Here is a 25,771-nt window from a genome sequence, read left to right on the forward strand (position 1 = left end):
CCACTATGTATCGTACATAAACAAGATGGCTCTAGCAGTTGCTGTACAATCTGTATTATAGTGTCCTATAATTTTCTCTTGACTTCCTTCTTTCCATTCCCAATTGACTACATGTCCTTGCCTGAAGCTGCTATCTCTGTCACACACCTCTTCTTTGAGGCTAATGGGAGATAAAGATCCAAGCTTTTGGATCAAAAATTGGTATGTTTAAGAAAAATCAACATAACTTAAGTGCTTGAAAAAAACACATGCATAAAACCCAAGATTCAATAGTTTTTGTGATCTTACTATCCACATACTGACTTCGGGGAGCTATGCCAACTTACGCTAGTTGAAGATGTAGCCTGCTGTCTTTAGAATACATATTTATAAATACGTATATATATAGCGTGCCAGCAGTATTAGTTCTACGAGTTTCCAAAAAATGTTTTGTTTTACATCCTGAACACAAAGGGAGAATATAAATTAGTTTGAGCTTGGAATTTTCTGAACTTGGAGTTTTGTGAATTACAAAATCCAGCTTTGTTTATTTTTTGTTTTGTTTCTACTCTATGTTTTGGAGGTGGTCCCAAGCTGCAGAGACTTAAGGTTTTCAGATGCAGATTTTGGTTCAAGCCCATGTTGGTCTCCTCAATGAAAATAATAAAATAGGACTGAGAGTTAATTAAGATCACTGCAGTTAATAAGGGATTGTTCCTTAGAATTTCAGTCTTTTAATTAGGAGTGTTTGGGATGCCTTTCAAACTAGAGAATGCAATTTCACATTGATGAGCTTGTTTGTAGCGTAGCCCTCTTTGTACTTGAAAAAGCTCAGCCAATAGACTTATTGTTTGTTCTATTTAAAATCAAATTGTAGTGTCTGTAAACGCTACGTAAAGCTACGAGTGTGCTACAGTGCATATAGGTGGTGGTCAGAGGCCTACTGCTATTTTCCTGATGTACTGAGAAGTTTCTCAATCAGACTGAAAAGGAGAGAATACTCTGGCAAAGCTATAGTAGATTTTTCCTCAGGTATTTTTTCCCCCTGCAAAAGAAATCTGTAGCACTTGGTGTGAAATCTTTTGTGTTGACTTCTTATAACACTAGACTCACTTTTCTCAGCATTTACAATTTGCACATCAGGGAAACTAAATAATTGCACCTGAATCTTAATACATTGCTGAAATTGTGGAAAATTTTTTCCATCTTACCCGAAAGGAGGGGCCAGGGAGAAGGGGCAGAGTGGGTAGATAGACCCTAGTGAAGTGGAGTTTCTCATTCTTACTAGGCAAGAGGAGAAACCAAATGGGATTCTCACCAGGCAAGATCCCTAATTCAGCTCTGCCACTCATTGGCAAGAGAGAATCCCTCCCCTTGACACAGTGCCTCCTATTTCCTGAGGCTGTGTCTATACTACAGTTTTTTTCTACAAAACTGGGCTGTTCTCGACAAAACTCATGGAGCATTTACACACCAAAGGCATTTTATTGGCAGTCTTGACAAAACAGATCACTTTCCCCAACAGCATTATTCCTCTCTGCATTGAAGAATAATTCTTTTATCAACAGATTAGTGTTAACAAAAGTGCTGTGTGGACATTCTGGGCCCCTCTGTTAACACAGAGGTCCTCCATGGCACCAGCCAGCTAGAGTTGGGAGGCACCCTCTGCCCCAGAAACAGGGCTCTACAGTCTGTGCCTATGGTGGCCCTTAAAGGCTCAGGGAGTCCAGGAAGCCCTGTTCCAGGAAGTAGACAGTGTGGAAGCTGCCCAGCATCCACGCTGTCCACAGCTGCACTCCAGCACCTGAGAACAGCAGCTGGAGCAATGGCCCAGATGCCCAGAGACTCTTTCAGATCCTCCAGGAACCTCACTAAGGGGTCACAGGACTCACCCCAGGCCAAAGAAAAACAGGCACCCTCCTGGTCCAGGGCAGAACTGAAGGACCTGCTGGCCCTGTGGGGAGACAAGGCCCTGATGCTGGACACTGTGGCCAGACAGCGCAACACATTAGGCTATGCCCACGTTGCTGAAGCCCTGGCAGAGTGTGGCCACCCTACCCATGCTTTGGAATAAGTGCAGGCAAAGGTGAAAGAGCTCCACCAGGGCTATATATGAGGACCCAGGATGTGAGGTGGCAGTCGGGGGCAGCCAGAGGGATGTGCCCCTTTTATGAGGAGCTCCACTGTCTTCAGTGGGGGATGATTATGGATCCCCCTGCAAGGGCACCGTGGACACAGGCAAGGTGGACCTTTGTCCCAGGGAGAGCTGGAGCTGGACCCAGAGTCCCAGCAGGTGTCCACCACCCAGGGGCACTCTGAAGACTCAAGCAAGGAGGTGCTGGTAATTGCCCTGGAGTCTGGCCCCACCAGCAGGGCAACCTCCAAGGTGTCCCCAGACCTGTGTGGGGGACCAAGTGAGTACCGCATGGGAACAGACCCTGGGTGTGGGAGACAGGCAGGTGGGTGGGAGGCCATGCCGTGGGTGGGCATGGGTCAGCTGCAAGGACAGCACCCTCACCAGTGGACAGCACTCTGGGCCACACTTGTGGGAGGGGGAAGGGCCATCATGTGCCCTACTCATCCACCGCCACTGGCCCATTGGGTGGGGATGCTGGGGAGGATTGGCACATTCCTGTATAGCAGGGCCCTTGTGTCCCGGTGTCGTGGGCCACTGCTCATGGTGGGCGATCGGGTTTGCTTTTAGGGGCTGTGTGGCAAGAGGGACTCACTGTGTTCCCCTGTCTCCTTACAGCTGCAAAATCAGAAGGACATGCCATCCCATCCCACATTGTGCCAGGCTGACGCAGCCCTGGAGCATCCCCCGAGGGGCCACCCACACCACTGGCCTGGGGTCAGCCAGGCAGCCACAGGGCCTGCCACAGGTGGGGAGGAGGAGGCCCTGCAGGTACATTTGGCTGACATGTGGCAGCAGAATGACCTGCTGGAGAGGCAGGTGCTGAGGGAGGAGGCCTGGCAGGCATACAAGTGGGCAAAGGATACATGGGAGAGGGAGTGGAGGCCACGATGCTGGGCTGAGTTCATGGGCTACCTGGCTGTATTGACTGGTGGCTGACAGGCCCAGGCACGCACGGCTGGCCCCTCTGCCCTCCCTGCCCCCACCATCCCTGCTACTCCCATTCCCCTGCCCTGCCATCCCTCCCCCAGGTGGTCCATGAGTTGGTTGGGCGGATAATGTCCACTCTCAGCCCCCATGCCCTCCCATGCCTGCCCCCCGAATCCCAGCAGAGCCTCCCAGCCCTCAGACCCACCTGCTCCCCTACCTGACCCTGAGCCTTTCGACACCCCCACCACCGCCTCCGTACCTCCCTGTCCTCCTGGCTCCTTCCCAGCCCCGATATATCCCCGAACCTGGGGTGGGAGGGGATCACACAGATGCCATAGGTCCTGGCCCCCTACCCTTTCTGAAGGCTAATACATCTCCCATCCCCTCCTGTATGTATATAGTTACTCTTGTTTGAAGTCTCCACAATGTTGGGTGTTCTAGGTATTTATTTTCTGTTATGAGTGAATGAGAGGTTCTGTGCACTAAACATTATTTTCTATAACACCTGCATGTCCTTTGTTATTGGTGGGGGGAGTGACGGATGGATGGATGGGGAAGGAGTGGGTCTTGGGGCTCAGGAACCCAAGAGGAGGTGTCATGGGGAGGATCATTGAGGGCCACGGTGAAGCTCTCCCAGAGGGCCTCCTGTATCTGCACCCCATCATGGTGGTCCTGGTGGTTGGGTGTTGCGCCCGGCTCCGTGTATACAGGGGTGGTGTTGGCTAGCCAGCCATGGAGGAAGTCCTCGTTCTTGCTCTCCACTATGTTGTGGAGAGCACAACAAGCATCCACAGTGTGTGGGATTTTCTGCTCCCCCATGTCCAGCTGTGTGAGGAGGCATCTAGAGCAAACCTTCTTCTTCGAGTGGTCCCCGTGGGTGTTCCACTGTAGGTGTTGGGCTCGCCCCGGCGCCGCAGATCGGAAATCTTTAGCAGCCACCGTCGGGTCGCGCATGCACCAATGTGTGCTGGCCCTTCGTGCGCCTTCGGTCACATGGGCGGTCCGGTCCCCACCAGTTCCTTCTCAACCGCCAACAGCTGCAGACAGATTCCACTCTGGCTCCAACACCTGAGAAAAATAAAACTACCTCTTAATTTTGTTTATCTTGTTAATAGTTATTACTTTGATAGTTTTAGTTAGCATTGTTAAAGTTGTTTTTGTTAAATGTAGATATAGTTAAAAAAAAAAAAAAGAGGGAGAAAGAGAAGAACGGAGGCGGCCGCCTTAAGCGGTCTGCTATCGTAAAAGCCGCGAACATTGTTTTTTTCCAGGACTGATTAGCTGTTAAGTGCCCCATTAATATTCAAAGACTAAATGCCCGGGCTGAGATGTCCTCACCGGGGTTTAAGAAATGTGCATCATGCTGCAAGGCCATGCCTGCCTCAGGTGGGCATAGCGAGTGCATTTGTTGCCTCGGGGAGACCCATGTTCCACAAAAGTGTCCTCACTGCTCCAAGCTCATGGCCAGAGCCAGAAAGGAGAGGGAGATGAGTCTGAAAATGATTTTGTTTGATAAGGCCCTCCAACCTGAACCATCGGAGAACCCCCATAAGGAGGGGCCCTCAGGGTCGCACAAGAGGAAGGCGGCTTCCCTAACCTCCTCTGTACAAAAGAGAAGGAAGCTTTCTCCAGCTCGATCCTTGCCGGTAACACCTGCGAGCAGGGCGAGTGGAGCACAGGCCTCTGACCCCCGGGCTGCTCAAAGCAGGATGACCGTAGTGCATGCAGCTGCGCCAGAGCTTCCGACCATTAAGCAGTCGGCACCAGGGGCGTCGCAGGCGCCGGCATCGGCGGCACTAACTTCCACGGCACCAAGCCTGGGGCACTGACGGCGCCAGAGCAGGGGTGCCCGGCATGGGACCCAACGGTGCTGGAGGAAGCTATCCGCGCAGCGCCGTGTACAGGGGCACCAAGCATGGCACCCACAACGGCGCCGAGGTCCCCGGCACAGGAGGGGGCGGCACCTGCTTCACAGGGACAAGGAAAAGCAAAGGCTAAAACACGGCACCGCAGCCCATCCCCGGAGGCCACCGCGTTGCCGTTATCGCCTAGCTCCCCCCAAGAAATACATCGGGCAGCAGCTCCGATGGCCTGCTTCAGACCTCTATCCCTGTTCCTTCAACCACCATCCCCCTGGCTCAGACAACCTTCGCCAATCTCCAGTAGGGACCCCTATGAATACTATCACAGAGCATCCCCACCGCTATCAGCGTCATCACGGAGGTCACGCTCGTCTAGACCCCATGCGTACATTTTCCGATCATGGTCTAGATCCCCATCACTGGGCCCTTGCCCCTGCTGTTATGGCCGTCCCTACCATACTGAACACCGGCACAGGGGGTCCAGGTCCAGGGGTGGATCCCCACCCACACCTCGCCAACACCCCTTCACACAGTCTCACCCCGTGAGAAGGACACAGCCTCCCCAGGCGGATGTTGGTCCACAGGCCCTGGATCTCCCCTCTGAATCCTCAAAAGGGCAAGTATATGAACAAATCTAGGAATTGGAGGAATTAGGGGAGGTATATCATAGCAACGCCTCTTCGTCCTCCCCAGATGAGGGGACTGTCCCCGCGGATATTTCCCCCCCGGACGACCTTAGGCAATTCCAAGAACTATTCAAGAGGGTAGCACAAACACAGGACATTCACATAGCGGAGGTGCAGGAGAAACATCATAAACTCCTGAAAAATTTAAGATCCCCGGCTTCATCTAAGATCGCTATCCCACTAGGTGAAGCTATTATGGAATCAGCCACCAACATATGGCAGACTCCAGCCTCCACCCCTCCCACAAATAAGAGGGCAGATAAGAAATACTTTGTTCCAGCCAAGGGCATAGAATTCCTGTTCAGCCACCCCCAACCAAATTCCCTGGTAGTTGAATCATCACGGCAGAGATCCAAGACACCCCAATAGAAATCAGGAGGATCAGAAAAAGATGCGAGGAAATTAGACGCATTTGGTAGGAAAGTCTATTCCTCTTCTGCCTTACTACTCAGAATGGCAAACTATGTAGCACACCTGTCAAACCACAACTTTGACAATTATTCCAGACTTGCTTCCCTCATGGATTTCCTTCCAGAGGATAAGAAACCGGTGCTAAAAGCGATCATCCAAGAGGGCTATGCGGCCTCACGAACAGGAGTCCAGATTGCTCTGGACGTGGCAGACACGGCAGCACGCTCCACAGCCACAGCAGTGGTAATGCGTAGGGAATCGTGGCTTCAGACGTCCGGCATTCCCAGAGATCTGCAAACAAAAATCGTAGACCTTCCATTTGATAAACAGAAGTTATTCGCAGATTCAACTGACTCAGTCCTACACTCCAGCAAGGACTCGAGAACCACGCTTAGGACCCTGGGTATATATACGCCTCCGTACAGGAGGAAGAAGTTTTACCCCCAGCAAAGGCGCTACGCTTATCAACCTCAGCGTACACAATACCAATGGAGCTATGACCAAGGGTGCCACCACCAGCAGCAACAGTATAGGGCCCCCAGACGATGCCCCCAGCAGGGTTGCGCACCCTCAGGGCAAGCCTTGAGACAGCAAGTTTGACGGGTATGTCGAGGACTGCAATATCAACACCATCCCTCAATGCCAATCCCAGCACATGTTCCACCATCGGCTCAAACCGTTCTACTCTCAATGGCAAAACATCACCACAGACAAATGGGTACTGGAGATTATAGCCATGGGGTACACGATCCCCTTCTAATCACTACCTCCACCAAAACCGCCCACCCAGTCCCTCTTCAAGGACCCCTCTCACGAGACAAGATTAAAACAGGAGGTGGACCATCTCATGTTCATAGGGACGGTGGAGAGAGTTCCGGAACAATTCTGAGGGAAAGGGTTCTACTCCCGGTACTTCCTAACAGAGAAGAAGACGGGGGGCTGGAGACCAATCCTGGACCTACGGGCCCTCAACCGGCATCTGCGCAAACAGCGTTTCAGGATGATTTACAATTGCCTCCATACTTACGGCATTGGACGATGGAGACTGGTTTGCAGTCCTCGACTTGCAGGATGCGTATTTTCATATAACTATTCACCCGGCACACAGACGTTTCCTCCGCTTCACAGTAGGCAGGGAGCACTTCCAATACAGAGTTCTTCCATTCGGTCTCCTTCAGCACCCAGTGTTCACCAAAACACTGGCGGTAGTATCAGCTTACCTACACAGACAGGGTGTGTTCATTTTTCCATACCTGGACAACTGCCTACTGAAAGGGGCCTCAAAGGCAGAGGTCCTACACATGATACACATTACCACAAACACATTTGCCTCGTTGGGCCTAGTTATCAACCTCTCGAAATCAAAGACCGAGCCTACGCAGAATATAGAGTTCATAGGGGCACGCATAGACTCTACTACATCGAGAGTATACCTGCCCGAGGCCCGTTTCTACACCATCAAATCCCTGGTACAAGTGATGACATACAACCCCACAGTGCCAATCTTAACATGTCTACAACTGTTGGGGCACATGGCAACCACCACGTTCGTGGTACAGAATGCCAGGCTGAATATGCGGGGCGTGCAGCATTGGCTGGCGAGCGTTTACTAACCAATAGTCCATACCATCCACAGGGCAGTATCGCCCACAGTGGAGGTGCGCAGGTCTCTGGCATGGTAGGCAGATCCCAAGAACTTACTAGTAGGGATGCCCTTCCACCAGCCACAAATCGCGATTTTTCTTACGACAGACGCATCCCACATGGGATGGGGAGCGCACATCGGCAACAAAGTAATTCAGGGGCTATGGTCCCCCATGGAAAAGACATTGCACATAAACATACTAGAACTCAGAGCAGTGTTCAATGCGTGCAGACGTTTTCGGAAATACCTGCACGGCAAAGTAGTTGAGATAAATACCAACAACACCACCACCATGTTTTCTATCAGCCGGCAAGGAGGGGCCAGCTCCTGTGCGCTATGCGCGGTGGCAGTCCGGTTGTGGAACTGGTGCATTGCCAACAATATAACGCTGAAAGCCTCATACCTACCCAGTGTCCACAACGTGAAGGCGGACCAGCTAAGCAGGCGATTTGCGCTCATGCACAACTGGCAGATCCATGCCGATCTGCTCCAACAAGTTTTTCACAAATGAGGGGTTCCCCAAATTGATCTGTTTCCCACTTACAACCACAAACAATGCCCTCAGTACTGCTCCAGAGCGGGCATAGGACAGGGATCCTTGGGGGACGCCTTCACGGTGCTATGGAAGGGCCCTTTACTTTATGCGTTCCCTCCCATGTCACTCATTCACAAGGTTCTAGAGAAAGCCAAAAGAGAGAGAGCACGCATAATACTGATAGTCCCAACCTGGGACTGACAGCAATGGTTTCCTCTACTTCTGCGCATGTCATGCCGCCTGCCACTCCCCCTACTGGTAGTGCCAGACCTTCTCACGCAGGCTCAGGGGTCCATAGTGCACCCATACCCTCAAAGACTCCGCCTACAGGCGTGGCTAATCCATGGCTCAGCGCCTTAGAGGGCACATGCTCGGAGGGAGTGAAACACGTCTTGGAGTCCAGTTGAAGGACTTCGACCAGAAGGACTTACGTGCAAAAGTGGAAACGATTCATCTCCTGGTGCTCTTCCAAGCAGTTGGCCCCTCAGGGCGTCCCTATAACTGCAATTCTAGACTACCTGCTGGAGCTAAAACAAGACGGACTCTCCCTATCTTCTCTAAAGGTTCATCTTGCCGCTATATCAGCGTTTCAACATAAAGAGGAAGGACCAACCATATTCGCCCATGCTATGGTCACACAGTTCTTAAAGGGGCCGGTGAACCTGTACCCCCCTCGGAAACCACTATCGCCATCATGGAATTTGGACTTGGTCCTCCACACGCTGTTGGGACCACCCTTTGAACCATTGGCCATGGTACCCCTCCAGCTACTTACCCTGAAAACAACCTTCCTTCTCACCATCACATCAGCCCACAGGGTGAGTGAACTTGCGGCAATAATGGCAACGCCACCCTGCACAGTATTCTCAAAAGAAGCGGTGATCTTACGATTACATCCGGCTTTCCTTCCAAAGGTTTCCTCAGAGTTGCACATTAATGAACTAATAGTATTACCCTCATTTTATCCTAAGCCTCACAACTCCAGCAAAGAGGCGCGGCTGCACGTACTAGATGTAAGGAGGGCATTGGCCTTTTACATAGACAGTACTAAGCCCTTCCAGAAAACGGACAGACTCCTGGTGTCTCTCGCACCCAGGTCGAAAGGGGAAGGCCTATCCTCACGAAGAATTTCAAATCACATCATATCGTGCATAAGACTGTGCTATGAGCTCAGTAAGACCCCTCTGCTAGTTCTGCCCAGGGCTCACTCCACCAGAGCGATGGCAACGTTGACGGCCTTCTTCAAAGGCATCACGTTAAAAGACATCTGCAGAGCGGTGACTCGGTCATCTTACGACACCTTTGCCAAGCATTATGCCATGCACCAGGTGTTCAATGAGGATACATGCCTATCAACAGCAGTCCTATCAAGGGCAAGCTGCACATAAGCGGACACCCACCTCCTTAATTGGGGTCACTGCTGGGTAGTCACCTACTGTGGAGAACCCACGGTGACCACTCGAAGAAGAAAGAGAAGTTACTAACCTGTGTAGTAACGATGGTTCTTCGAGATGTGTCCCCGTGGGTGCTCCACTACCCACTCATCCTCCTCGCTTTGGAGCTCTGTTTTCATATTTTTCAGAAGCATCCGGGGCGGTTGGTCAAGGAACTGGCGCGGACTGGATCGTGCATGTGACTGAAGGCGCGCGAAGGGCTGGAGCGCATCGGCGCATGTGCGACCCGACGGAGACTGCTAAAGGTTTCTGATCTGCGGCACTGGGGCGAGCCCGATGCCTACTGTGGAGCACCCACGGGGATATATCTCGAAGAACCATCGTTACTACACAGGTGAGTAACTTCTCTTTCAAGCGTACAAAGGTGCACTCCACTGGCAGTTGGGCCCAGTTGAGGCAGGCATTGAATAGTGCCTGTGAGGAGCCCAGGTGCCCAGTGCAAGGGCTCATGAGCCAAGGCAGGAGGGGATATGTTGCATCTGCTTCAATGCAGCACAGCATGCTGATGACTTCCACGGGCATCTCCACTTGGGGCACATAATCCCCTTTCTTCATCCTCTGGAAGAGGCTGGAGTTCCTGAACACCCTTCCCTTCTGAACCCAGCCTGACCAGTTAACATATACATTGGTGAAATGTCACTGGTGGCCCACCATGGCCTGCATGACAATGGAGTGGTACCCCTTCCAGTTCACAAACGGGGCCATGCTGTGGTTTGGGGCATGAATGGGGATGTGCATCCCATCGAGTTCACTGAAGCAGTTTAGGAAGCCCAGGGTGCAAAGCTAGCCACAGCTGCATCCACATCCATGAGCCGGACGACCCTCCAGAGCAGGATGTCATTGATGGCCCTTGACAACCTGCAATAGGAGGACACTGAAAGCACATGTGAAGGCCTGAGGGGGCTAGCCCATGGGTTCAGGAGTGCCTACCCACCCCTCACCCTGGGGCTCTCCTGCCCTCACCCAGGATTGCCCCCCACAGTGGGTATGAAGTAGGGTGGGACAGTGCAGCCCTTCAGGGATGAGGCTCCCCTCTGGCCCCCACAGCTCCTGAGGGTGCCCCCCCAGTGAGCCCCACCCCCACCACCTCATGCGAGGCCTGCGAATTGAGGGAGCCTTACCTGGATGACCACAGCCCCAGTGGTGGACCTGCCAATCCCCAACCGATTCCCAACCAAGCAGTAACAGTCTGGGGCGGCAAGCTTCCAAAGGGCCATGGCCACACGTTTTTTGACGGGGATGGCAAGCTGCATGCATGTGTCCTCCTGGCATAGGGTGGGGGCAAGCCAGGTGCAGAACTCCAAGAATGTGGCTTTGCACATTCAGAAGTTCTGGACCCAGCACCAGTTGTCCCATTCTCTCATGATAACCTGTTCCCACCAGTCAGCACTGGTCAGGTAGTGCCGTACCCACCCAATGATTGGGGCAGGGGTGGAGGGGAGGCATCACTAATGCGCCAGACTTGGGGTCCCCCGACAGCAGGCAGGGCATGCAGGACACCTGAACAGTAGCATCAGCATCAACAACTGCAGCTCCTCTAGGGTCCAGGGCATGTCTGGAGCCAGTCCAGCTCTATGGCTCTGTGCTTGAAGAGGGGAACTGCCTCTGGCCATGTGGTGGTCCTGCCTGTGCCATCCCTCCTGGGGCTGCACAGAATCTGGGCTGCAGGGAACGGCTGTTGGGAAGGGGTCTTTTAAGAATACGCAGGGCCAGCAGCTGTGGAAGGGCTTGCCAGCCATGCAACTGCCATATGTGGGCTTCCAGGTCCCAATCTGTCGACAGAGTGGATCACTTTTCCAAGGTGCTTTTGTGTGTAGGTGGCATCTGTTGACAGAAGTTTTGTTGGGACATCTTTGCCGACAGTAACTTCTGTTGACAGGTGCTTCTAATGTAGATGTAGCCTCAGAGAGTATGTAGACCTGACCAGTTCCGTGGGTTGAACACCTGGAATTGACAGTTGCAGAGAAGCTAAAAAATGAGTCACATCTCTGAGGATTGTTTTGTGAATTCATAAATGTTTTTCTCAACTGGTTTCCAAAAGTTGTCTTTAGGTACTCCATGAAAGAAGGTTTTGTCACATGTATAAGCCACGTGTTTCTGTTATGAGATGACTTCATGGTACTTATTTCTCTTCCCTCCTAGTTTTAATGGATGCTTATAAAATGATTTCACAGTGGTTAAACATTGTCTATATTTCCTTTTTGTGGTATTTAATGAATATTTTATTAATGTACCTTTTAGCATGTAAGAACAAAATCACAATAAACATTAGAGTTCCTTCTGGCCATCAGGTGATTAGCTGGAATTATTTTGAACAGCAGGACTTCAGAACACATTATTCAGAGGGAAAAGTTCCAATTAAAATTCCAATTAACATACAGTCTGTTGTCTTTTAGCTGTTGCTTCCAATTGGACTCATGAGTATGGACCTCAAGAAAGGAAGATTGCTCTGAACCCCACTGTTCGTCTTAAAGTGGAGAAACTAGAAATGGTAAATAACACTTAAATGTATTTTTCTATAATCACGGAGTCTAAAACAGCTAAAGAAAATGTTTAGTTTGACTACTGTGTAAACAAGTTAAAAAAACCACTTCTCAAATGTACAGATCTTTCAGACACTGTATCTTACTTTACTTATTGGGCAAATTGTTAAGTCGCTGTTGTTAAATGTCTGGTTGGGTCAATGTACACAACATTGTTTTGAGAGATTATATCAGAAAATGGAATTTCAGTTCTATCCATCCTTTCTTCCATAGGGTTTTATAATATCATAGTGCCTCCCTAGTGAACTTTGTGGAGTCTCTGGCAAAAATTTGTAGCCAAAACCTTCAGAATGTAAATAAAGTGAAATAAAATTTAGTTACAGAGAAAAGAAAAAAGTGTAGGGCTCCTAAATGGAAAAAATTAAGTAAGCAAAGCCCCATTGCATTAAAGGTTTTTTTAAATTAAAAAAGAAAACAGTGCTAATTTAAGGAGAGAAATATCAAGATGTGCTCAAGGGTACATGTAGATATGATGAGTAAAAGAAGATGAAAGGAGCCAAGGAAGTTGAACCTACAAAGAATCAACATCCTAAATAAGATTCATGTGCGAGAAGTGGAAACAGATGAGAGAGTTGCAGAAGGAAATAAGATGCACAGAAGTACTGTAGAAGAGCAGATCAGTTAAAATAATTTTGCTGAGACATACAGAATGTATTTAATTTGATTCTTTCACTTTCCCTAACACCATCAGCATACAATTTTTATTTATTTTTCCTCTATGACAGCACAGTTCAGAAAGAAATACAAGAAATGAGCATATTTTATCGTACATTTTTATTTGTTTCTTAATGAACAAGAGTCAATAAAGGAGTAAAGGCTAAGAAATGGAATGCAGATTAACAAAACCATCTTCCAGTTATGGTTGGAGTTCATCTGAGTACGTTAGACTGCAGTATAAGAAGTTCAGTTTATCCCTTTGCTTAACAACAGTCTGCAGTAGAGGAGTCTGCAGTGTTAGCATTACTTTTGCTTAGCTTAAGTAATACTGAGGTCATTGGACTAAGAGAGTCTGTGAGTTAAAGGAAATGTAGCTCTACAGTGAAAACAGTCTTTAGGTGGTGAGACAGGGGACTATTAAAATCTTCTAAAGAATGATATATGGTTAAGATGCAGGAAAAAAAATCTGTTGGATCCTTTTGTTCCTGTCTCTGCCAATGCAGAAGTGTTCCCTGTTTTCCCCTTTTTTGTGTAGTTTAGTTTTAAATGGCAAAAAGGTTGGAACTTTCACTTTTTGCCTAGGGTGGTCATAAGTGATTTATGCCTCAGTCCAGTAAAGCATCTGCAGGTGTTTAGGCACCTAAGTGGGTCCCCCTGAAGTTGATAGGCCAATTGTAAGAACATGACTGGGTACTATTGATCTGCTTAAAGTTAAGCACCTATCTGTTGCCCTGGCCTGTGGAGTGCAGAGCTATGTTTTGCATGTTGCTTATGTAAATTATGATTGCTGGTTGATGGCTTTTAGTTTGTGCATCAAGTTGAAAGATGACCAATTGTAAGGATGAAATGCATGAAGTTTCCTCTTTCCAACCAACCTCTCCCCTTTGTTTGATCTTTCTCCCATTTAAAGCCTAATCCGTTTCCTTCCTTATTCCTCCACATGTGAAAATATTCTGGAGAAGTGACTGTGGAAGTGCTCTGTAATAATTATTGGCCTGTAACCGAAAATCAGATTATGTCCCCCAAATTAGATAGCATTCTAAAATGATGAGATAGATTTCCACTACTGGAAGTGTTTCAGATGATTTCAGTGCTCTCACCTATAGACAAGGAACTACAAGCCATTGAGAGAGAATGGTTTTCCCTACTAAATAAGGAAGCAGCTGTCACAGAGGCCTTGCCCTACTTAGGTCAAGTGGGAAATAACAGTCTGAGGCAAGAGGAAGATTGCACACATGGGTTCTGAAACAAAGCAATTGTCAAGTAATATAGAAATTGAAGCTGTGCACACACACACAGTAGCTGGGTGGCATCTAAAAACAGAACTGCCCTAAGGTAGGGGAATCTGAAACAGTCCTAAGTCACCTGCTTGAGAAAAATAGCAAAGTGCATGGTCATTTGATATTTCTGCATTAGTCCGCAGTGCAACCAAGACACTTAAATGTGCGTTTGACTTTAAGCACAGAAAATCACTTTGTATGCAGTGTAGGACAGCTCACATGTTTAAAGTATGCGTGTTCTTGAGTGTTTTCTTAGGCTAGGCCTTAACCAACAGGTAGTTTTGTTTTGTTTTGCTTTGTTTTGTTTTCTGGGGCATTTTGATTCTGTCATAATTACTGTCTTGTGTGATGATACAAACACTCTTTCCATGATATTTACTGTTTACCTCAGTCATTTTAATAGCATTTAAAGGAAAACAGGTATGATCAATGGGTTGTCCGTTTAATGATGATTTATCGTGATAAAAATCTTTGTGTGCAATTATCAAAAATGTTGAGGAACTGTCTTTGAAATATAATATTTTTATCATTTGTTAATTTTGAAGTCCAAACTTCAGCAAAATCTAGAATATTTAACTTTTGAGTATGTTTCTAGCTTGAAATCTAAGCTTTTGTACAGTCTAAAGGACTTAGTACTGATTATATTTCTACTTTGAAGAAATAGTCAGTCATTTTCATATTGTGGAACCAGTTTATCTTTTAAGTAAGCTGCTTTTGCATGTAACTTAATTTAGTTAGTATTTGGTGTTTTATTGTATGCTTTATTGGTTTTGATACAGCAGTTGTAGACTGTTTAATGCCATTGAAAGGTTTGTTTTGCAAATTACTATATTTATGTGCAATTTGCAAATACATTCTACCACTCCATTATGTTTAGTCCTCAGACACCGTTACAAGTTTAATATATAGCAACATTGTCTTGTACCCTGTGTAATGTGTGCTATTTATTATTTTTTAAATTTCTTGTACTCAAATTAATTATTCTCTGTAACTCAAATGCTCTATCACCAAATTTTAAAAGACACAAATGACATAAAATGAAAAAAATTAACATGAAAGAATTCTTTGTGCTGAAGGTCCAACTGTGTCAAAATAGGGGATTTTGAGTATAAGCATGGCCCTATGTTTGGCAAATGGTGCCCATTTTCCTTCATTAGCCTGGTACAGTCAAAGTTTCTTCAGTCTCAGGTAGTTTCTGATAGTTTTATAAAACAACACTCAGATACTATGGTGGGGATGATAATATAACTGTAGTGATAGTTCTGACCTTCATGTTTTCAGACCAAACTATTTTGATCATTGAAAAATTACACTAAGCCACAGGTAGTAGTTTTTAATAAAGAGAGCTACTCCCCAGGAGTCACCAGAGCCCAATCTCTCATCTTTCTTATTCAGCTGTCTTGTCTTTGAGGAGGTTTGAGAAACAGTTACCATACAAGACAGCTCTTGTTAGTAAAGGAGAGCTGTAATGAAAATGCTTTTTCCTCATTTAAGGTAGAGATCTCTAACCCCCTTGAAAAAATAACTCTTTGTCTTCCAGGCATTAAATTATCTCGGGATTCAGCCAACAGATGAACAGCAGCAAATGCTGAGACACGAACTAAAGAAAGATTCCAAAGGGATGGTATCTTTTGGAGGTAACCATTTTCAGGGTGCCCTGGAAAATATTGTAACATAGAAACAGAGAGCTGATAATATCATTTTATATATTAGCAGTTATAATAACTTTCCCATCAATATGAGTTGTTGTTATAATGAAAAACAGTTTTCCATGCTGGGGCAAAATCATGATTCTTCTATTTAACAAAAAATTTGCAATTCTGGAACTAGCCACCTGTAACAGAAATCTGGTTTCTCCTTTAGGAAGAGCAGTCTCCTCTCACTATCTCTTAAGTTCACTTAGCTTTGAATTATACTAATTTTAAACTTTGCTTTGAAAATAGGATATTATTATTAAGTCTAAGGAGGTTTTGAAAATGGTTTTATTCTTTAAGAAATCACTGCTTTCTCTCAAATGTAAAAATACAAAGTATCTTTTATAGCAAATTCATTTTTGCAAACTACTTAGTTCTAAACAATATATCTTGTATAATGGTTTCCTAAGAAATAATGTTGAGATTGAAGCATGCTAGTGTCATTTTCACTGCTGCTAATTTAGGTATTACATATCTTAGAAGTTAACCATTTTTCTTCCCTAAATTTCATAAATATTAAAATTGGCTTCAAATCAATGAATGCAAATATAGATATACAGTTCTTTATTTGAAATTTCATAGGTTTAAAGGAATTATTTGTCAGATCTCCAGTCTGCATCATTCAGATGGTCTATGAAATGGCATCTTGAATAAGTTAAAAATGATAATTAGTTTATTTCTAATTCTTTAGCTCTGAAACTGTATTGTAGAATTTCTAGTATCTTCTTAGTTTAGTATTTTTCCGGTCCATGGGGCTAAAACTAAAACACAAATCGAACAAAAAGCAGTAAGTCAGTAAGTAAAGCAAAGAGAGAGTCTACATGGAGACCTTCCCATACCCCTTCAAGCTCAGCTAGATATAACTTCTTACCAAAGCTCATCACATTCATAGTATCACTATTTGTTTGCTGACACTGGTAAAAATTCATGATTTTTAACTAGATTGGTGAAAACAAGAATATACCTTTTTGTGCTGAATTTTTCTCTATAGTGAGAGGTTTTTTTCCCCCTCCTCAGCCATCTAAAATCCATACAAGTTCTGAGATTGACAGACCACCATTATATGTCTTTCTTTATCTTACTTTATGTTCCCAAATCCTTGAAATTTCATATGGTGTTTGCTAAAATTGTTGGTATAGTTTGGACAGAACTGAACAACATTGCTCTAGCCTCCAGTAGTCATTGCAGCAGTGAACTCCCTTTTTCTTTCTGGCTTGAAAGACAGCTCCGACAAAGGTCTTTGAGACTGCAGTAACTTTCGTGTTCTTGTTCGAGTGGTCCCCGTGGGTGCTCCACTTTAGGTGTCGAGCTCGCCCCAGCACCACAGATTGGAGATTTCCAGCTGTATCTCGTCAGGTCGCGCATGCGCCGATGCGTGTCGGTCCTTCGCGCGCTTTCAGTCACATGCGTGATCCGGTCCATACCAGTTCCTCTCAACCACCAACGGCTGCAGATGGAATCCACTCCGGCTCCAATGCCTGAGACAGATAAATTCATTATAATGTAGTTACTAGTTTGTTTTCTCTCGTTTTCTAAGACTGTTAAAGTTGTTTCTTGTATATAGTTAAAAAAAAAAAAAAGGGGGCGGGGAGGAAAAGAAAAAATAAGAAGAGGAGGCGGCTGCCTTGGGCGGTCTGCTATCTTAGAGACTGTAAACATTATCTGCTTTGTTAGCTGTTAGTAGCCATTAACTGCCTTACTTAACATTGAAAGGAGTTAAGCACCCTGAAAGAGATGTCATCGCTGGGGTTTAAGAAATATGAATCATGCCTGCTTCCGATGGCCGTAGTAAATGAATTCGCTGTCTGGGAGAGGCCCATGTTCCCCAGAAATGTCCTCACTGCTGTAAACTAATGGCCAGAGCAAAGAAGGACAGGGAAATGAGATTAAAAATTATCTTGTTCGACAAGGCCCTCCAGCCTGAGCCATTGCAAAAGTCCCAGAAGGAAGGGCCCTCAGGGCCACATAAGAGGAAGGCGACCTCCTTAACCTCCTCTACGCATAAGAAAAAGAAGGTATGCCCAACTCGATCCTTGCCCATGGTACCTATGGGCAGGACGAGTGAGACACAGGGCCGTGAACCGCTGGCAACTCAAAGCAGTGAGGCCACACAACATAGAGCAGTGCCTGGGGGTCTGACCAGTAAACAGTCGGCACGAAGGATCCTGCAGGCGCCGACATGGCAGGCACCGGAGGCTACGGCACCGAGTCTCGCAGCAGCGAGAGCACCGGAAATGAAGTCCCCAGCATGGGACCCGATGGTGCCGGAGGCACCTACTCTCACGGAACTGCATGTAGCAGCACTGGGCACGGCACCAACAGTTGCACCGAGGTCCACCGCACCGGAGATGACGGCACTCACCCTTCAGATGCACGGGCTGGGCAAGGCAACATCCAAGACCCGGCACCGTAGTCCATCCCCTGACATTCTTGGGATGCCACTTTCTCCTAGCTCTCCTCCCGAGATGGGTAGGCCAGAACAGGTGGCAACACCACCAGCCTTCCTGAGACCCCCATCTCCATTTATTCAACCACCTTCTCCCTGGCACAGACATCGTTCACCGGTCTCCATAACGGAACCGCATGAGCGCTTCTTTAGAGCATCCCCGCCAATTTCAACATCATCAAGGCGATCACGCTCCTCTCAGCGCTACGCATACAGACATCAGTCATGGTCTAGATCTCCGTCACCGGGACCCTGCCCCTGCTGTTACAGCAGCTCATATCATGGCAAACATTATCGACACCGGGGCTCAAGATTGAGGGGCAGATCCCTGCCTCAACCTTCGATGTATGCCTACATCCCTCCCCTCCCTTCGAAAAGAACACAGGCCTCTCCAGTGGGGATGGGTCCAGAGTCGTTAGACCCCCCCGCCGCCAGAACCACCAAGGGAACGGACACATGAGGTGTCCGAGGAACCAGAGGAGGTTTATCACAGCGACGCTTCCTCGTCCTCCGCAGATGAGGCAGTTGTCCCTGGGGATATCTCTCCCCCAGACGACCTCAAACAATTCCAAGAGCTTTTCAAGAGGGTGGCGCACACTCAGGACATACAAATTGCAGAAGTGCAGGAGAAACCTCACAAAATCCTCAAAAACCTAAGACTCCCTGCATCATCTAAGATAGCCATTCCACTACATGAAGCCATTATGGAAGCTGCCACGACTATACGGCAGACCCCCCCCTCCATTCCACCTACGAACAAAAGGGCAGACAAGAAGTACTTTGTACCATCCCAGGGTATGGAATTTCTGTTTAACCACCCCCAACCAAATTCCCTAGTAGTCGAATCTTCGCAGCACAGATCAAAGGCACCACAATACAAGTCTGCGGGGTCCAACAAGGACGCAAAAAACTGGACTTATTTGGGAGGAAGGTTTACTCCTCCTCCACGTTATTACTGCGAATGGCTAACTACACTGCCCACTTGTCAAATCATAACTTCGACAACTACACAAGACTTACCTTTCTTATGGACTTCCTCCAGGATGATAAGAAACCGGTCTTGAAGGCAATAGTCCAGGAGGGCTGTGCAGCTTCACGAACAGGCGTCCAGATCGCCCTGGAGGTAGCGGATACAGCGGCACACTCAACAGCCACAGCAGTGGTAATGCATAGAGAGTCGTGGCTCCAGACATCTGGCATCCCCAAAGAGCTGCAAACGAAAATCATAGATCTCCCATTTGATAAGGAAAAACTATTCACTGACTCAACTGATTCGGTCCTACGTTCCAGTAAGGATTCGAGGACCACACTCAGAATATTGGGGGTGTACACCCCACCACAGGAGAAAGAACTTTTACCCTTAAAAAAGGCGTTACATCTACCAACCCCAGCTCTTGCAATATCAGCAGGGTTACAATCAGGGATGCCACCAACAACAACAACAGCATAGGGCATCCAGGTGACTTCCCCAACAAGGGCGTACATCATCGGGGCAAGCCCCAAGACAGCAAGTTTGACAGTCATGTTGAGGACTGCCATCCCTCACTGCCAATCACAGCATATGTTCCACCACTGACTCAAACCGTTTTATCCTCAATGGCAAAGCATCATGACAGACAAATGGGTGTTGGAAATTATAGCCAAAGGAGACACCATTCCTTTTCGATCCCTACCACCACCAAAACCCCCTACCCAGTCCCTCCCCAGGGACCCCTCTCACGAGATGAGGTTGAAGCAAGAGGTAGACCACCTCATATTTATAGGGGCAGTGGAGAGAGTCCCAGACAAATTCCAAGGGAAAGGTTCCTACTCCTGATACTTTCTAACAGAGAAAAAAACAGGAGGCTGGAGGCCAATCCTGGACTTACGGGCTCTCGACTGGTATTTGCGCAAACAACGCTTCAAGATGACTACAGTCGCCTCCATAGTCACGGCACTGGATGATGGGGATTGGTTTGCAGCCCTCGACTTAAAGGATGCATATTTCCATATAACAATCCATCCAGCACACAGGCCCATTCTTCGCTTCAAAGTGGGCATGGAGCACTTCCAATACAGGGTCCTTCCATTCTGTCTTTCTTCAGCACCCAGTGTCTTTACCAAAATGCTCGCGGTAGTATCAGCTTACCTGCACCAGCAGGGCATGTTCATTTTTCTGTATCTGGATGACTGCCTTCTGAAAGGGGTCTCAAGGGCAGGTGTCCTGCACATGATAGACGTCACTACACGGACCTTCCTCTCGCTGGGCCTAGTCATCAGTTTCCAGAAATCGATGATGGAGCCCACGCAAAACATAGAGTTCATAGGGGCATGCCTAGACTCTACTACGTCGAGAGTATATCTGCCGATGCCCGTTTTCGTGCTATCAAAACCTTGGTGCAGGTGTTGACATACAGCCCCACAGTGCCAATCCTAACTTGCTTACAGCTCCTGGGGCACATGGCTGCCACCACGTTCGTGATGCAGAATTCCAGACTATGTGTGCGAGGCCTACAGCACTGGTTGGCGAGCGTGTATAGGCCGATGATTCATACCATTCACAAAATGGTATCGCCCACAATGGAGGTGCGAAAGTCACTGGCATGGTGGGCAGACCCCAAGAACTTACTGTTAGGGGTGCCATTCCACCAACTGCAAATCACAGTTTTTCTCATGACGGACGCGTCCCACATAGGATGGGGAGTGCACATGGGCAACAAAGTGACACAGGGGCAATGGTCCCCCACAGAGACGGCGATGCACATAAACGTATTGGAACTCAGAGCAGTGTTTAATGCATGCAGGCGCTTCCGAAAATACCTGCAGGACAAAGTAGTCAGAGTCAATACTGACAACACCTCCACAATGTTCTATATCAATCACCAACGTGGGGCCAGATCTCGTGCACTATGCACAGAGGTGGTCCAACTGTGGAATTGGTGCATTGCAAACAACATAACGCTCAAAGCCTCATACCTGCCAGGTGTCCACAATATGAAAGCGGACCAACTAAACAGACACTTTGCTCTCATGCACAAGTGGCAAACCTGCTCCAATCTGCTCCACAAAGTATTTCACAGATGGGGGGTTCCCCAGATTGACTTGTTTGCCACCTACACCAAGAAATGCCTGCAATATGGTTCCAGAGCAGGCATTGGGCAAGGTTCATTGGGGGACTCCTTCATGCTCTCATGGAAGGGTCCCCTGTTGTATGCATTTCCTCCCACAAAGCTCATTCACAAGGTCCTAGAAAAAGCCAGAAGGGAGGAGGTGCGCATAATACTTATAGCCCCGACATTGGATCGGCAGCAATGGTTTCCCTTGCTCCTACTCATGTCATGCTCCCTGCCACTCCCCCTCCTGATAGTGCCAGACCTTCTCATGCAGAGTCAGGGGTCCATAACGCACCTCCATCCTCGAATGCTCCGCTTACAAGCGTGGCTAATCCATGGCTCAGCGCCTTAGAAAGAACATGCTCAGAAGGGGTAAAAGAGGTCCTGGAGTGCAGTCAGTGGGCCTCCACCAGGAGGACTTACGCGCATAAATGGAAGCTTTTTATATCCTGGTGCTCGTCCAAGCAGTTGACTCCTCTGGACGTTCCCATTCCCACAATCCTAGAGTACTTACTGGAACTGAAACAAGGCAGACTCACTCTGTCATCATTAAAGGTCCATCTTGCGGCTATATCAGCATTCTGACATATGGAGGAGGGGCCAACCATATTTGCCCATCCCATTACCACACAGTTTCTAAAGGGGCTCGCAAACCTATACCCCCCGCGGAAACCATTATCGCCTTCATGGAGCTTGGACTTGGTCCTCGACACGCTTTCTAGACCACCCTTTGAACCATTGGTCACAGTACCCCTTCAGCTATTTACCATAAAAGCAACTTTTCTTCTTGCAATTACATCAGCCCGTAGGGTGAGCAGACTCGCAGCAATAATGGCAATGCCACCCTATGCTATTTTTTCAAAGGGGGCGGTGATTTTACAATTACACCTGGCCTTCCTTCCAAAGATTACCTGAGAGTTCCATGTTAACGAACCAATAGTTTTACCTTCATTGTACTCAAAACCACATGCTTCAAGTAAGGTAGCGTGGCTGCATTCGCTCGATGTGAGGAGGGCATGGGCCTTTTACACAGACAGAACTAAACCCTTCCGGAAAACAGACAGATTCCTGGTGTCTCTTGCACCCAGATCAAAAGGGCAAGGCCTATCCTCACAAAGAGTTTCAAACAACATCGTATCCTGCATAAAACTGTGCTACGAGCTCAATAAGACCCCTCTGCTAACTCTGCCCGGGGCTCACTCCACTAGAGCAATGGTGATGTCGACAGCCTTCTTCAAAGGAGTTGCATTAAAGGACATCTACAGAGCGGCAACATGATCATTCTACGACACCTTCGCCAAACACTATGCAATGCACTGGGTGTTGGATGAGGATACGCGGCTATCGACAGCAGTCCTTTCAGGGGCAAGCTGCACATAAATCTGGTACCCACCTCCATTTTTGAGGCCACTGCTGGGTAGTCACCTGATGTGAAGCACCCACGGGGACCACTCGAAGAAGAAAGAGAAGTTACTCACTTGTGTAGTAACGATGGTTCTTCGAGATGTGTCCCCGTGGATGCTCCACTACCCACCTGTTCGTCCTTGCTTCAGAGTTCCGCTTTGTGTCTTTCAGGAGCATCCAGGGCGGTTGATCAAGGAACTGGCGGGGACCGGATCACACATGTGACCGAAAGCGCGCAAAGGACTGATGCGCATCGGCGCATGCGCGACCCGACGTGATACAGCTGGTTATCTCCGATCTGCAGCGCTGGGGTGAGCCCGACACCTAATGTGGAGCACCCACGGGGACACATCTCGAAGAACCATTGTTACTACACAAGTGAGTAACTTCTCTTTTCAGCTCTATCCTAGCTAGTCAGCTGGCCCCAAAAATATAACAGAATCTGTGCCCCAATCCATCAGGGGTTTAGGAGCTTAACGTATAAAAGGGTAGCACTCAAAGTGGTATGAAGCTTTCCCCTTTGCCTGTAGAGTCAGCATATCTGATCCCTTTAGGATCAGTCTAGTGCAGAGGGGATCCTTTGCTGGTATAGAACGAGTGTAGACTTCTCTAATTCACACCGGTAGCTTTCCAGGCATAAATCATTTCTAGAATTGGGAACAGCAGAGGTTAGGTTTACATAATCTTTTGTTCGCTGCTGCTCCATAATTTAAGCTGTCAGACCAGTACTTTACACAAGTGCTGCATTCATTTTTAGTAGTTGTTGCAAACAGTTTTAAACTAGGGAAGAACTACCAAATTGATACAAGACCACACTAACTAAACTCTGCTTCAGATTTTGTTCAGGTTACAAGAAATCTGTTCAGTTTGCAGCTGGATGAAGCTGGTGGTAGCCAAAGACATATAACATTTAGTGCAAGTGAAATTGCCAACTTACTAGACTCACAGGTAAAGTATCTGCTGGAGCTCTGCTATTTATCTATTGTGAAAAATAAGTTAATTTACTTTATTCCAATTCCTGGACAAATTTTTGAAACAGTTTTGTATCATAGTTTTCTTTAAAGTGACCTAGTTCCTAAGAAGCCTTTTAAAAGCTTTGTTAAAATAACCTAGTTGTCAGGAAGCAATTCACATTAATATGTTGTGAATTGCTATGAGTGGAAAACAGTATTTTATTGAAGTTCCTTAAAGGGACGGGCTGATTGCTTCCAGCAATATGAGGAGTAATAAACAATTATGTGGCACAATGATTTGGACCTCTGTTTCACTTGGAAATCACTTTATTTTAGAAGTGATTTTTAAGAACAAAGGCCCCGATGGGCTAGAAATACTACATGTAATTTATTTCTTTATCTGAAGTAAAATAGGAGGGGGGAGTAGACAGATTTTTGGCACTTTTTCTCATAAATTTTTGTGGAGAATTTTTCTTAATCCACTTTAGCAAACAAAATTATTTCTTTCATTGCAGGAAAACCTGTGACTAGAGCTGGTCAGAAAATGTCAGTTAAAAATGTTTAGAGTTTAAACCTTTTTTTTTTTTGTTCTGAGCTGGACATTTTCATATTTCGTTTCACAAAACCTGTAATATTCTGGAGGGAAAAATGCATTTTTATTATTGTAATGCCTTTTATAAATCATTTGTCCTTGTGACTTTCTTTTAACAAGACTGTTGTAAAAGTCGTCAGCAATTGTGGTAGCTGCATTTAACCTGGTATTAATTTCTATTAACTTGCCCCTTTTTTCATGTTTTACTACATATAGCTTGTATCCTGTGATTCTTTGGAAATGGAGGATGTGGAAAGACTTAAAAGGGAAAGAAATGAAGCTTTAAAAGAAATAAGTAAATTAAAGGTAATATTTCATTTTGATCACTTAGGCTACGTCTACACGTGCCCCAAACTTCGAAATGGCCATGCAAATGGCCATTTCGAAGTTTACTAATGAAGCGCTGACATGCATATTCAGCGCTTCATTAGCATGCGGGCGGCAGCGGCGCTTCGAAATTGACGAGCCTTGCCGCTGCGCGGCGCGTCCAGACGGGGCTCCTTTTCGAAAGCACGCCACCTACTTCGAAGTCCCCTTATTCCCGTGAGCTCATGGGAATAAGGGGACTTCGAAGAAGGTGGCGTCCTTTCGAAAAGGAGCCCCGTCTGGACGCGCCGCGCGGCGGCAAGGCTCGTCAATTTCAAAGCGCCGCTGCCGCCCGTATGCTAATGAAGCGCTGAATATGCATGTCAGCGCTTCATTAGTAAACTTCGAAATGGCCATTTGCATGGCCATTTCGAAGTTTGGGGCACGTGTAGACACAGCCTTAGAGAAACAAAATAATGCATTTAAGAGAATATGGCATTTAACATGATTTTGAATTGTAAGTGTGTAGACTAAGGACATTTTGCAGATGTACATTGTGTGTGTATGATTCATCTGATCTGTTTAAGAATTGATGTGGTTCCAATCACTGTAATATCTAATCACTTTTTAGCATTTTTGAAAGATGCCAGGGTGGCAGAATTGAAGACTGAGGCTGCTTCTGCACTACAAGATAAATTTGAATTTAAGGCAGTTAGCGTGATACTATCACGGGACTGTCTTCACTGTAAATACCATTAGCTCAGATACTCGGGGGGTTGCTGCTGCCATGGGGAAGTCTCCCCTGGTGGCTAAGATACTCGGGGAGAACCACTTCAACTGGCCACCTGCTGAACTCCCGCCCACCGTGCCCATAGTGGGGCTTGCTGCCTCCGCTGGGAAGTCTCCCCTGGTGGCTAAGATACACAGGGGCCTGCTCCTGCCATGGGGAGGTTTCTCCCAGCAGCTAAGATAGTCAGGGGGACTACTTAAGCTACGTCAGGGACCACAGACCACAGCACTCCCCCACACCCCCCCAGAAATATTTTCGGGAGCTTGCTGTCCATTCCAGACTCCTGTCTGGTTTTATATTTTCGTTATAAAATCTTTTTGCTAATATCTGCTATCCATCTTTATTCTTTGACTCCCTCAGAAATGAAGGGGCGGGGGG

General features: G+C 47.1%; 1 protein-coding gene across 2 annotated transcripts in view; it reads left to right on the top strand.

Moving 5' to 3' along the window:
• The window catches only part of STXBP4 (syntaxin binding protein 4), a 278,419-nt gene that overhangs the window by 61,951 nt on the left and 190,697 nt on the right, over positions 1-25,771 (top strand). For both annotated transcript variants that reach the window (XM_075014469.1, XM_075014468.1), the window contains 4 exons: positions 12,033-12,127; positions 15,657-15,753; positions 23,588-23,700; positions 24,514-24,603. In XM_075014469.1, coding sequence (XP_074870570.1) covers positions 12,033-12,127; positions 15,657-15,753; positions 23,588-23,700; positions 24,514-24,603 — 395 coding nt within the window. The remainder of the gene's footprint in view (positions 1-12,032; positions 12,128-15,656; positions 15,754-23,587; positions 23,701-24,513; positions 24,604-25,771) is intronic.

This window comes from Carettochelys insculpta, chromosome 20 (assembly GCF_033958435.1).
Source record: "Carettochelys insculpta isolate YL-2023 chromosome 20, ASM3395843v1, whole genome shotgun sequence".
Lineage (NCBI taxonomy): Eukaryota > Metazoa > Chordata > Testudines > Carettochelyidae > Carettochelys > Carettochelys insculpta.